Source organism: Seriola dumerili, unplaced genomic scaffold (genome assembly GCF_002260705.1).
Source record: "Seriola dumerili isolate Sdu_G_001 unplaced genomic scaffold, Sdu_1.0 BDQW01001092.1, whole genome shotgun sequence".
Classification (NCBI taxonomy): domain Eukaryota; kingdom Metazoa; phylum Chordata; class Actinopteri; order Carangiformes; family Carangidae; genus Seriola; species Seriola dumerili.
Window position 1 is genome coordinate 363,785 of NW_019175347.1, and position 13,281 is coordinate 377,065.

Consider the following 13,281-nt stretch of genomic DNA (forward strand, 5'->3'; position numbering starts at 1 on the left):
ACAGAATGGAGCCTGGAGCGTGTGTGTTTCAGCTTTTTTTAGATGCTGACAAATTTGTTTTTGAGCATCATTATCAGTAAAAGCAGCAGTGTGTACCTGCATATATATAGTCAAGGGGTTGATGCAGTACATAATAACAGGCTAAATAGACTTATTTAAATGCAGTTTTTTAGCCTAAGTAAATTCAGTCTTCAGAATTAATGAATAGGCAGCTCAGCCTGTTCAGGCCCATGCAGTGCAGGAAAATGTCAAGCAACATTCCCTGTGAATACAAATGTTTTGTCTGTGACAGTGGTTGTGTTGCAAATATTATCCTTTATAGGTTAATACATAGGAGACATAGAAAACAAACTGAGCATGAAATACCCTAAAATACTGATCAAGACTCCTTGCTGATGAGCTTTGGCTAGTAAAAATAATGTTACAAAAAATGTTTGTCATGGGATTCAGATGGACTTTGCCAAATCAGGCAACTTTACATTGAATAGTACATGTGTGGGATTTTGTTTTCTTGAGATAACCAGCATGATCAAAGGTCCTGTTTTAACAAGGACGCACTGCCTCATCGATATGAAGCAGCCAAAACTGAGTCCAGCAAATATCAACCAGTTACAGGGGAGCAGTGACTGTTGTTTTAGACCCAAAGCTTTAATCAAACGCCTATCACTAAGTAAAGAAACAGTAGCAGCAGTTTAGACCTACATCTACATATGTATCTGGGGTTGTGTTGGTCATATATGTGCAGATAGCTTACTGTATAACATGTTCACATGATTCTTTTAACAGTGCTGTTTTTCAGTCTCCCTCTCTACTCTGCAGATGATGTTTATATTTACTGATAAACCCCTTTCCTTCCCTCCAGTCCCGTCATTATTTCTCTCCTTGGCTGCCTGAAAAGGAAGTGAAAGCATTTGCAAGTTTGTGATGACATTTAAGTGATATAATTTAATTTTACTTTTAAATTCCCAGTCTAATACCTATTCATTTTCACAGTTTCTCAGTGTCTTATACTTCTCTTTCCATCTCCCTGTGCGATAATAGAATAGTTGGAGAGCAAATAAACTGATCTGTTCTTTTAGTGACACGTCTTTTCTCTCTTTTTTTCAGACTGCCAAAGGCTACATCCTCCTGTTTGATGTGCTGGGTGGAGGGGATGACAAGTACCTCTATGAGCCTGTCTATCCAAAGTGAGTGCCGCACACACACAGACTGACACACACATTCATGCACACATGCTTATGTAAAATGAGCCGAGTGAAAGGGGCCAAGCTGTAGCTTTCAGGGACGCCACACCATCATAAAATCACGTGTCCCTAAAAGAGCCATTAAACCATCGTTATTATGAATGTTATGCTACCTGTAATGTTATGTTGGTTGAATGTTGCATGTACAAAACACAGCTACTGAGCAACACTCTTTATTTATTTGTTGTTTACATCAATCAGTTGAATCGGCAGATATCCTAATTTCTTGCTACTCTTATTACTGCTAATGAGAAATCATAATAACTTTGCCGTTATAAACAAACACAGGAATGAATTTTGACAAACATTTAGCTCCAGCTACTTTTTTTTTTTTCTTTTTTACCCTTTGGGTATTTTTTTTTTGCACTTTGAAGAAAGTGTCAAGTTCCTCATTACACCCAGAGTGGGAAGCCAGAGTAGTCTCATCAGCTGGCAGCTGTCCGTCAGCGCAGCTGGAAAACAATGCCAGAAGTAATACAAGAGCGCTTTACTACTAAATCCTCTCAGGTAGCGTGTGAGTTTGCTGAGGTTGGTTGATGAAAGCAGGTAGTGAAATTTTAGAGGCTAATTGCTGCAGCAGTTATCACAGCATTATTAATGTGACCTATGTGGACCACCCCAAGACTACACCCATATGTGGATTGGAGCCTGGCTGCAGGGATTAAGTGTATTGAGGTTGAGCCCTGTTGGCGCTGCAGTCCATCCCAAACGTGTTTATGGGGTTGAGGTCAGGGCTCTGTGCAGGCCATGTTATTTATGGACCTCGCTTTGTGTATGGCTGAACAAATTAGGAAGCATGCTGTTGTCTAAAATTCCCTTTCACACTGCAGCATGAAGTTCTCCCTTAAAACAAAGGGTATCCAAACCATTAAAAAATAGCCTCTCTGCAGGCTTTGCTGTGTTCAGTTCCTTTGTATCATTCAAGCATCCAATGTCGTGTGCCTGTATGCCTTTGTGTCTGCAGTGTGTGTGTGTGTGTGTGTGTGTGTGGATGTGTGCCTCTCACATTCCTAGACAGCATACCAGCAAAGTTTGGACAAGTCTGGGCATATCAAGCAAGCTTTTTTCAGCCCTATGAGTTGCATTTTGGGTGTTCGGCACTTCTCTTCACACGTCAGTAAAACTAATATATGTATCTGTATTAATGTGTTTGCACAGGGGAAGTCCTCGTGTGAAGGTGACCCCAGGTTATAAGGAGGAGCAATGTGCCCCCGCTCTGTCTTTAGAGATGAAGAAGCCTGTGGATCTGGAGGCCCCCATCACCAGGTAAATGCTCTACTATTGTCCTTTGTCTCTCTCTGGTTCAGTGTGTTTCTTCCTGTTGCGTCTGCCTCCACCTCACCCTCACTGTTGATCTTGCATGTGTCATCAAGTTCACGTGCACACATACTGAAACCAGCAAAAGTAATGCTCACTGTGTACTGTAATTCAAGAGAATGTTATTGTTTTGTTTACATTTTCATATACACGATGTTTCTCTCTTTAATAGAAAGTCTTCCATTAAAGGCTCTGAAAGCTACACAAGTCAAAACAAAATATACGTGTTATCCTAATACATTTTGTGCTGTAGATTTAAAGCCTGTAGCCTACACTGACCTCGGGATTTGAACTGCATTTACATTGTTTTTGTTCTGCTCCCCAGTGGGTATTTAAAGAAATTCCACCATTGTTGTAGCTTCTACTCGTGACCTGCACTTCGTGTCTCTGTGGAGGGCGTTTGGCTCAGAGTAATGGCTTGAAAAATTCTCTTCTTTGTCTCATGGGAAGTCAGCATTGGCAGTTAGAGATGGCTGAGGTGCAGTGAGAAGATATGCTTCTCTACTCTGTTAGTCGTAAACAGTCCTGAGAAAGAGTCCTGCAGAGGAATGTACGTGAATCTGGAGCATCAAGGATTCAAATCAACCTCGAACAATTTTTGAACAAATTTTTAGGCTTTAGAACAAAATTTTCATCACTGTACGTCAGTCTAGGTCATCAGTTTAATGAGACCCATAAGCCGCCAAGCTCATTAAACATAATTTAGTTATGACATAACCTGACTACGTTTGCTCGCAAGTCGATCTGCAACATTGCTATCATCCTGATTAAAGCGTTTCATAATGTTGAAGTCAGTATCACCGATGCAGTAGAAAGGCAGATCTATTTCCAGTCTTTTGGCCGTTGTAACACATTGTGCTTTTGTCAAAAAAACACCTTTCTGCACCCTGTTAAATCACAAAGGTCTCACACCGCTTTCACAGCATCGCAAGTTTTTCTTAGCAAATCATCCAAATTCCATAAAGGCCTATAATAAGCTAAATGCACACTGTGAAAAAAAACACCAGGAGATCCCTCGTTCATTGTTACCATAGAAGCTTGCTGTTGTTTAAATGGCATAGTTCTCAAATTATAATACAATTGATGAGAAGAAATAACTAAAGCCAAGGAACAACATTTATCTAAAATCTATTAGATAAGAGCCAGTGTCTGCTGTTTTCTTGTTTTTGTGCTTTATGGTGGTTTCAGTCTTTGCTAGTTTCAGTTCCTATTTAGTTTCTTTCCTCTTGTTTTTCACTTTCCCTGTTTTCTCCCCCACATCGTGTAACTTGACGTCTTTGTTTGCTGAATGACAAGAACTGTCACGCCACCAGCTTTCTGCTCAACTTTCTTTTTGTTCATCTCGTGGTTGTATTGTGTGCGTCCTTCATGCCCCTGTGTTCATCCGTCACATCTCCTCATCCGTCTGCACTAGGGTAGATTATAGGGTAGTCAGCTGAAGGAGAGCGCTCTGTCAGTATTTCACAGGCACAGCTTGACGGTTGCAGGAGATGAGTGGGTGTCCCCTGCTGTGAAACTGCCGTAAAAAGTCATTGCCTCCTCCACCGTGCTTTACACTCTTTGTCTCTCTGTGTGTCTCTCCTTTCTGACGTCTGCTTTTCTTCTCTCGGTTGTCCCATTGTGTCATCATCAGTCCTTGGCCTCTCACACTTTTTGGAAGACAATGAAGCGCTATACACACACACACACACACACACACACACACACACACACACACACACAGACACAGTTTGTTCTGTTGTGTGTTAGAAGACAGTAAGACTTGGCACTGTCAGCTATGTGGCCTCATCACATCTGACCAGTAAAACCTTCAGGCTTCACTCAGAGGGCACAGCTGGATGATGACTAGTCCACTGTTTTCTAACACTCTTCTGTTTGTTATCTTGTTCACACCCTTCCTACATACCGCCCCTGTTGTTTTTAAAATTTCTTTTCCTACTTATTCCGCTTTATTTTTTTCTTCTTTTGAATCAAAATGCGCATTTGTGTGTTTCTTCTTCTTCCCACCAGTCTGCAGTCCCTCCAGGAGGACTTACTGGTGTGTACGGCAGACGGCTACCTCCATGTGCTGCACTGGGATGGGATAGGCAGCAATGGACGCAAGGCTATCTGCCTCACTACAATCCCCTTCTCACTAGACCTGCAGTCTGCTCGAGGTTAGACACGTGCACGCAGCTAAACACAGGAGAAGACACCAGAACTGATTCTAGTTGACTGCAAACCACTTACTATTGTTAGGAAATAAATGATGAAGATTTCAATATAAGATGAACAACTTTGTCATTCCAAAAGCCCGTCATTAACTGCAGTTCCTGATTCAGCCTCTTTGTTGTATTGAATACTTCAAACTTCTGTTTGTGCGTGTGTGTGTGTGTGTGTGTGTGTGTGTGTGTGTGTGTGTGTGTGTAGGTGGTCCCTCTCTGGACCTGGAGGGAGTGTATATCCGTTGTATGGAGTATTGTGTGACCCTGGATGGATTCGCTGTGGTTCTGAGTGACGGACGTCTGGGCTTCATCACACCGCTCAGCAACACCATCACTGCAGACGTAAGGACTCTCACCCACTGTTGTTAAACATGCACACACAGTTTCCTAAAGGGTAAACGCAGGGAGCGAACCCAGAATATGAAAAAATGTATGATCATTTTTGCATTGAAAAGCTGATAAAAGCCTTGGCTTATGTTACTATGCAAATGAGCATATGACATTATGACCCCACAAAAACCCCAGAGACCTTTTTTAATCAAGCAAATCCCTGATAGAATAACAAATGTTCTGTTTTCTAATGATAACCAAGCTTTTTGTTTCTGCAAAGAAATTGAATGTTGTGCTGGGCTTTTGTGTAGGTAATAGAACCTGCTACATAGCCACGTTTCAGGGTATCTCAGGGTACAGATGCCCTCTCTGGTCTCAGTAAAGTTTGATTTAATGACAACAGCACCAGTTACCTCAGTGTTCCCGAAGAAAAGAGACAGGACCATTTCTAGAGGAAAAAAAAAAACTTTATGTGGTGATGCAACTTGTGCAAGTCAACAGTTTCTCATATTTTATAAATAAGGCTGCACAATATTTTTTATTTATGTCGTGAGACTATGATTCAGTACAGGGCCTGGAGCTGTTACTTTATCTTGGCTTGATTTAAGCAGTGATGGCTGAATCTGTAGGGTTTTTTTTTCTCAGCATTAACAAGTTGTTCTAAAATCTTGGCTCGAAATTATGTTCTTGAAACTGGAAAGTGGGTGTTGAGGTCATCATTAAGATATGAATGTGTCCAGATATCAATGTTAAGTTGAAATTGCAATCAAGCAGTGTGCTAATAATGTGTGTGTGTGTGTGTGTGTGTGTGTGTGTGTGTGTGTGTGTGTGTGTGTGTGTGTGTGTGTGTGTGTGTGTGTGTGTGTGTGTCCAGCAGCTGCAGGGCGTCTGGGCCGCAGACGTCACTGATGGCACCTGTGTGGCTGTCAACAACAAGTACAGACTGATGGCTTTTGGCTGCGCCAGGTACGTTTCTGTGCAACTGTCTGTCTGTATCTTTACAATACAGTGTTGGGAAGTAAACATTGGGGTGTGTTTGTTTGCATAAGTGTGTTACAGAGATTGATTGTTGTCCGTGTGGTGTGTGTCCACTGTGAGAATCTGTCAGTTTGTGTTTGCAGAGGCTACCTAGTGTGTGCTTGTGAGAAACTCCTCATGGATTGTGCAATCTGCCAGCTTGGCAGGAATCTCTCTTCCTCGCTGCTCCACGCTCTTCCTCTTCATCTTTTTTTTTTTTTTTTTTGTTTTGTTTTGTTCCTTATTGAAACAACATGCGCACTCTGTGCTACAGTTTTGAACTTGAGACTTTTGAACATTATTATCCGTACACCTTTGAAATTAAACTTCCAAATGAAAGTGCTGGTTACTCTTTGCTGTGATTTCTGCCACTAAATGAGCTTAGTGAATGAGTTTAACTAACATATCAGTAGGCAGCAGCTGAAGAAAGTATATTTAAGCCTCTGCAGTCACACACAGTACAAATAAATACCTAGAGCTTGTGTTGTTGGTTTAGGGGTATGTGCATGCATGCGTGTCCAAATGAGTGTGCAGTCAAGTGCTGGGAGTAGTTCCCAGCACAGAAGTGTAGCTCAGAGGTGTTGTGTCAAATTACAGCCACCGGTCACTTGCACTGTAGCTGTTAAAGTGTGTTTGTTCTCATTGCAGTGGCTCAGTGCTGGTCTATATGATAGACACCACAACAGGATCCATGCAGCTCTCCCACAAACTGGAGCTCACACCAAAACACTATCCAGGTATCACCCATATGTATCTCTGTCTTTCACCCTTTTTGTCTCCCTCCTCTCTTCGTCTGTCTCACCCCTACACAAATTCCTCTTTGAGATAACTTGCATTCCTTCAGCTGTCTCCCTCTTGGGTATACATCTTAGTTCACATCTGTTTTAGCCAGACTTCCATAATGGGATTTAAAGCCATAGCTCCACCTAGTGGTTGTAGATTTGACCATCACTGAATCTATTTGTTTCCAAGGAATCTTCAAAAAGCACTTTCATTAAGTTTCCTCAAAACCTCAAGACTTAAGAGTGTTTTTTCCAGTAATGCTAGTCATCAAATGTATTTGTATCCCATATTTATCTGCAATTTTAGCTTTACAAACTAAAAGTGGGATTGTTTCAACAAAGGATTGAACAGCCTTGTGTGAGCACAATCCACTTTTTATTTCAGAGTTCATTCAGTAAGTGGATTGAATTAATTATTTTTTAATTGGTTATTCCATCCATCCATGCAATGGTTATATCATTAGGAATTATGGTTATATATTGCTGGGAAGTATTAAAAACTATTTGATATAAAAAAATACAATAAAAAACATAATAAATCATTCTAAGATGCATCGTTTCCACTGGGTTTACATTGTACATTTCATATTTTAGCCAGTATGACTGTGAAACAGGTATTAAATCCAAGCTCTTTAAAAGCTTTAAATGTAACATGAACCTTGCAGAAACCCTGGTCTCTCCACTGTCTATACAGTGACGATATTATCACTTAGATAGGGGCACCGGCATAGTCTCATACACAGAGAGATAGTACACACAGTGCTCTCCTTCACTGCTTAAATTCTTGGACACTAACTGCAATGTGTGTGAGAGGAGAGGAGCGTTTCACGATTGAAGCTAAACCGTCACAAAGAAGAGCAAAATATCAATTGATTCAATGCCTCAAATACAACCTTGGCAAAAGCATTCAATTCGTATTTTTAACAATGCAGCAATAACCAAAGTGTTCTGAACTCTCCTGTCTTCTCTGATTTCTTTACCTGTTCAGACATCTATAACAAGACGGGTCCAGTCAAGCTCATCTGTTGGTCACCTGACTACAGCGTTGCCATGGTTACATGGGAGTGCGGTGGCCTATCGCTGTGGAGTGTCTTTGGAGCTCACCTCATCTGCACTCTGGGAGAGGATTTTGCGTGGGTGGACACACACACACACACACACACACACATTTATACAGTGTGTTTAATGCAATTTCATATTAACCTTTATTTCTTGTTTCATGTTTTAAAATTCTTTTTGTATTTTTGTGTCCTCCCCTCAGGTATCGTTCTGATGGTACCAAAAAGGACCCCATTAAAATCAGCTCCATGGTTAGTGGAGCTTTAATACTGTCCCACTGTCTGTGTCTTGATGTAAAAAATTTGAATAAAACTTTTGATTCGTCGAGCATATTGAAGACATTCAAGGCCTCAAAGATCATCAAACGAATTGAAATGATATAAAAATAATGACAGTAAACCCGAGTTAAAACAGGTGGTAGGGTAGTGGTTATGTTTTATGGCTAAAATTCATTTCCCACTCAACCCTGTTATTTACAAGCAAATATCTGTTCATTGAAATGGAACAGAAGTAACACAGCCTGAGCACCATTAATTAATTCCATCTTGTCCAATTACAGTAATGAGTTTTTTTGTCATTGCATGTTTTGCATATTAATATTATTTTCCTGCATATTGGTATGTTTTGGGGTTATTTTTCGTTATTTTAATGGGAAAAAAAGTTTGTCCATTACATGTACAATGTGTTTTCTTTCACCATTGTTCATACTGAAACTTGCACTCTGCCCTTTCCAGAGCTGGGGAGCAGAGGGTTACCACCTATGGGTGCTCCCTAACAAGCAAGAGAGGAGGAGGCAGGAAGAGCAGGAGGAGGTGGAGATGGTTGAACCCCCTCATTCCTCCCTGCAGGCCGGCATACTGCAGTTCCACTTTATCAAGAGTGCCCTCACAGTCAACCCCTGCACGGTGAGAGGAATGATCAAAACATAATATCGATTTTGTACACACTCACACTCACACACATACACACACACACACACACTAAACTTTCATGCTCTGTTTGTTGCTCTCTCGGCTGTACAGAGTAACCAGGAGCAGGTGTTACTCCATGGTGAAGATCGCCTCTACCTGACCTGTGGTGACCCCACGCAGGTCCACAGCACCTCTGACTCACACCCGCACACACACTTACACCCATGTGACGGCAGCCCGCTGCATCACCCCCCCAACCCCGACTCCGCTCTCTCTCAGGGACTCAGCACTTTACTGGGACACAAGCACTGGCACGTGGTCCAGGTGAGGAAGCGCAGTTATCACACCTGGTTAGGTGGGATTTATGCAATGGTGAAAACAAATTAAGAGCTGATTGCTGCCTTGATGAGATTATTGAATTACTTCTTGGGATTCAGATGTTTAAAATGCCACCAGTATGGCACAAGCAGGCTACCACAGAATTGAAGCCTCAGGCCACCATTATAAAATCACCAACAGAGGCTTTATTTACACTTTGTCGAACTCTTTCTTTTTGTTTTCCTCCAGATTCACAGCACATACCTAGAGAGCAACTGGCCTATACGGGTAAGTTTGTGTGTGTGTGTGTGTGTGTGTGTGTGTGTGTGTGTGTGTGTGTGTGTGTGTGTGTGTGTGTGTGGGTGTGTGTGTGTGTGTGTGTGTGTGTGTGTGTGTGTGTGTGTGTGTGTGTTTGTGATTTGGCTACCCGGTGCACCAAGTGAAGTATCAGGGAAGTTGTTAGTCACAGAAATGTGTGTTAAATTGTGTGTGAAACATGACATCTGGTAACACAAACGGGTTAAAACAAACATTAATTACAGTTATCGTTTCACCCAGGCCACATGTGTACTCAGACTGTAAAACCTGCAACATTTACAGCAGCAATAATGTTTTCAAAATTGACTAATTATGCTGCCATCACAAGTGTGTGTACATAAGCAGAATTATTGTGCTACAAGGCATGTGAGCTAGAGAAAAAGATGAGAGTATGGCAGGATACTGATGGTGAATATTAACTGTGAACCCTGTGTTTAGTTTTCTGTGTGTATTTGTAGTTCGTGTTAACAATTGAATGAAATTACAATATTGTCTGCATTGTGGACGTGTGTGTGTGTGTGTGTGTGTGTGTGTGTGTGTGTGTGTGTGTGTGTGTGTACAGTTTGCAGCCATAGACACAGCAGGCCAGTGCATGGCTGTAGCAGGGAGGCGGGGCTTTGCACACTACTCCTTATACACAAGGAAATGGAAGCTGTTTGGAAATATCACTCAGGTATGTGATGCCGTAAACTGGAGGACAAGAATCAAAATATGACCCTCTCTGAACGGCATTAGTGTAATTACCAATGAACAACTGTTGACTGGGAAGTGTTAACTTCAGGATAATACTGATTTTTATTTTGTCCTGAATGAATTATCTCCAATTACCTTACAAAAACTCTGCCAGATAGAACTTTTCATGTCTATGTGCGTCCTAGTATAATACATGCCATTATGTAGCCTGCACAGCTAGCTTCTCTATCCCAGGCTAGAATTCATAGTGACATTTTTATAGGCTGGCAAAATATTAGTCATATGATAAAGATAAAGACCCGTTATATTTGAAAAATATTTCCAGTTGTGTGTTTTTTGTGTCCAGGTGAATAATAATGTGTGTTTGCATTTGTGTGTAGGAGCAGAACATGACGGTGACGGGAGGTCTGGCTTGGTGGAACGACTTTGTGGTGGTCGCCTGCTACAATTTTATAGACCAGCAAGAGCAGGTGAGACCGAAGCACCACTCACGCCTCCATCGTCACATGATTTTAGTTGCGTTAGTCTCATTGCGACGTCTCTCTCTCTCTCTGTGGTCCCTCTCTTGACACTAGTTGAGGCTGTATCAACGCTCATCCAACCTGGACAACGCCTTTGCCTCGGTCACTAAGCTGCACTCAGACACTCTGCTGCTCAACGTCTTCAGAGACATGGTCATCCTGTTTAGAGCTGACTGCTCCATCTGCCTCTATAGCATTGAGAGGAGGAACGACAGGTGGGCGCTTTTCTATACACATTACGCTGCCAAGGACAATCCTATTTGTTTGTTTCCTGTCAATTTATTTATTCTTTTTTAAAAATTTTATTTGTCTGTCTTTTTCATAAATTGTAACATTAGGGATGATGTGACCATTTGCTTTTACAACCTATACGTTTATCCACAGCAGTGGGAGATTTTCAAAGTGTGTCTTCACTTCTAAGATCCCAGACTCTGAGTACTCAAAACAAATGCTAGTGCTGTTCAGAGCTGACTGTATTGTTTCTAAACCGGATAGCGTTCTGCACATTCAGCATAGTTTCTTTCTTTCACACACTCCCAACACCAGGGAAATCCCTGGCACCAGCAGTCAAAATAGTGTTAGGTAATAGTGTTACTGAGCTGCATTTTCCCTTGGGAAAAGAGGCTTTTAGTTAAAGCTACTGACCTAAAATCTATCACATGACAGAACTGGGCCTCAGCTTTACATCTGACATAGTTCGTCTGGCCAGTCTCAGAACTTCACAACGTTGTCTAAACTGTAATTTAATTAAAATATTTGTGTTCAATATTTTAGTCACCCTTCATTTTATTTCAATGGCTTTCCAGTGAGGTACATTGATTTAATTTTATCAGGAAACCAACCGGAATAAAATGTTTCAGTTTGCTACATCTGTCTTGTTCTGTGCTTTCTGATGCTTTCACCTCTCAAACTTAAAGATTTACACCTTATAGTTAAAACAGTCCTCTAATAGTCTTCCTCATGTTTTAAGTGTTTTTACCTTTAAGTCACGATTCTGACTCACAGTGTGTTTACTTCCACATTCCAGTCCAAACCCGTCAGCCAGCGTGGAGTTGCTGCAGGAAGTGTCGATGTCTCGCTACATCCCTCACCCGGCCCTCGTGGTCTCTGTCACACTCACGTCCGTGCGCACAGAGACTGGCATCACCTTGAAAGCCCCGCAGCAGGTAACAAGGGAACACTGACACACACACACACACACACACACGCACATTCTAAATAGGTAGCACGGTGATTCGTGTTTTATGTGCGTGTCCATTTCAGGCCTGCATGGCAGAAAGCATCATGTTGAATCTGGCTGGCCAGTTGATCATGCTACAGAGGGACCGTTCAGGACCACAGGTACGAGAAAAGGAGACACCCGCTAATAACAAGAAGCTGGTGAGTTGGAATTAATGAATTTTAACCTTTCAACTGTATTCACCTGGATTCAGAAATTGCATGTCAAAACTTTAGTATTCTGTAGCAGCTGTGTGTCATGGGGCTCATCTCAACATATTGTTCACACGTTTTTGGCTCAGCACTGGATTTAACAATGTTTGTTAAATTAAGGATTCCCTGTAACAGTTTTTCTCTCTCCCCCAGCTACCATTTTGTCCTCCTGTAGTGTTGGCCCAGTGTGTGGAGAATGTGTGGACCACCTGTCGCTCCAACAGGAAGAAGCGCCACCTGCTGGAGGCCCTGTGGCTGTCATGCGGTGAAGCCGGCATGAAAGTGTGGCTGCCGCTGTTCCCCCGAGACCACCGCAAGCCCCACTCCTTCCTCTCCAGACGCATCATGCTGCCCTTCCACATCAACATCTACCCTCTGGCCGTGCTGTTCGAGGATGCCCTGGTACTGGGGGCGACCAACGAGACTGTGCTCTATGACGGGCTGCAGGGATCCTCAGAGCCGCTGGAGGCGTTGTTCCCCTACTGCACAGTAGAGAGGACCTCCCAGATCTACCTCCACCACATCCTGAGGCAGCTGCTGGTTCGTAACCTGGGTGAACAGGTATGTGGAGCCTCCTGTCTCATCATGTCAGCTTATTAAAGGAGCGCCGGGGATACCAGAAAATCAACACAAATGCACAATTCATACACAGTCTGCACATTCTTCCCACTCCTTAATGTTCCCCTTCTCCCACAGGCTTTGATGCTGGCTCAGTCATGTGCCTCCCTCCCCTACTTCCCCCACGTCATGGAGCTGATGGTGCATGTGGTTCTGGAAGAAGAGGCAACATCGCGGGAGCCCATCCCCGACCCTCTGCTTCCCACTGTGGCCAAGTTCATCACAGAGTTCCCCCTCTTTCTTCAGACCATCGTCCACTGCGCCAGGAAGACGGAGTATGCCCTGTGGAACTACCTGTTTGCAGCTGTGGGAAACCCCAAAGATCTGTTTGAGGAGTGTCTCATGGCTCAAGACCTGGACACAGCAGCCTCTTACCTGATTATACTGCAGGTACTGACTTTAACTGGCAGTTTTTCACAACATGATGCAGAGATCATCGAACATTTTCAGCCTAGGACAGAAACATGAAAGCTTTGCCATAAAATGAAGTCTCGTTCACAGCCCCACCACAACTACAA

General features: G+C 42.6%; 1 protein-coding gene across 1 annotated transcript in view; it reads left to right on the forward strand.

Moving 5' to 3' along the window:
* Positions 1 to 13,281, forward strand: part of ric1 (RIC1 homolog, RAB6A GEF complex partner 1) — a 33,388-nt gene that overhangs the window by 16,250 nt on the left and 3,857 nt on the right. Inside the window, exons 3-20 of the mRNA XM_022767016.1 lie at positions 1,108 to 1,187; positions 2,403 to 2,510; positions 4,572 to 4,717; positions 4,971 to 5,107; positions 5,970 to 6,061; positions 6,761 to 6,849; positions 7,883 to 8,027; positions 8,156 to 8,204; positions 8,688 to 8,858; positions 8,976 to 9,188; positions 9,432 to 9,470; positions 10,063 to 10,173; positions 10,574 to 10,663; positions 10,769 to 10,929; positions 11,742 to 11,880; positions 11,978 to 12,094; positions 12,299 to 12,706; positions 12,842 to 13,153. Coding sequence (XP_022622737.1) covers positions 1,108 to 1,187; positions 2,403 to 2,510; positions 4,572 to 4,717; positions 4,971 to 5,107; positions 5,970 to 6,061; positions 6,761 to 6,849; positions 7,883 to 8,027; positions 8,156 to 8,204; positions 8,688 to 8,858; positions 8,976 to 9,188; positions 9,432 to 9,470; positions 10,063 to 10,173; positions 10,574 to 10,663; positions 10,769 to 10,929; positions 11,742 to 11,880; positions 11,978 to 12,094; positions 12,299 to 12,706; positions 12,842 to 13,153 — 2,607 coding nt within the window. The remainder of the gene's footprint in view (positions 1 to 1,107; positions 1,188 to 2,402; positions 2,511 to 4,571; positions 4,718 to 4,970; positions 5,108 to 5,969; positions 6,062 to 6,760; positions 6,850 to 7,882; positions 8,028 to 8,155; positions 8,205 to 8,687; positions 8,859 to 8,975; positions 9,189 to 9,431; positions 9,471 to 10,062; positions 10,174 to 10,573; positions 10,664 to 10,768; positions 10,930 to 11,741; positions 11,881 to 11,977; positions 12,095 to 12,298; positions 12,707 to 12,841; positions 13,154 to 13,281) is intronic.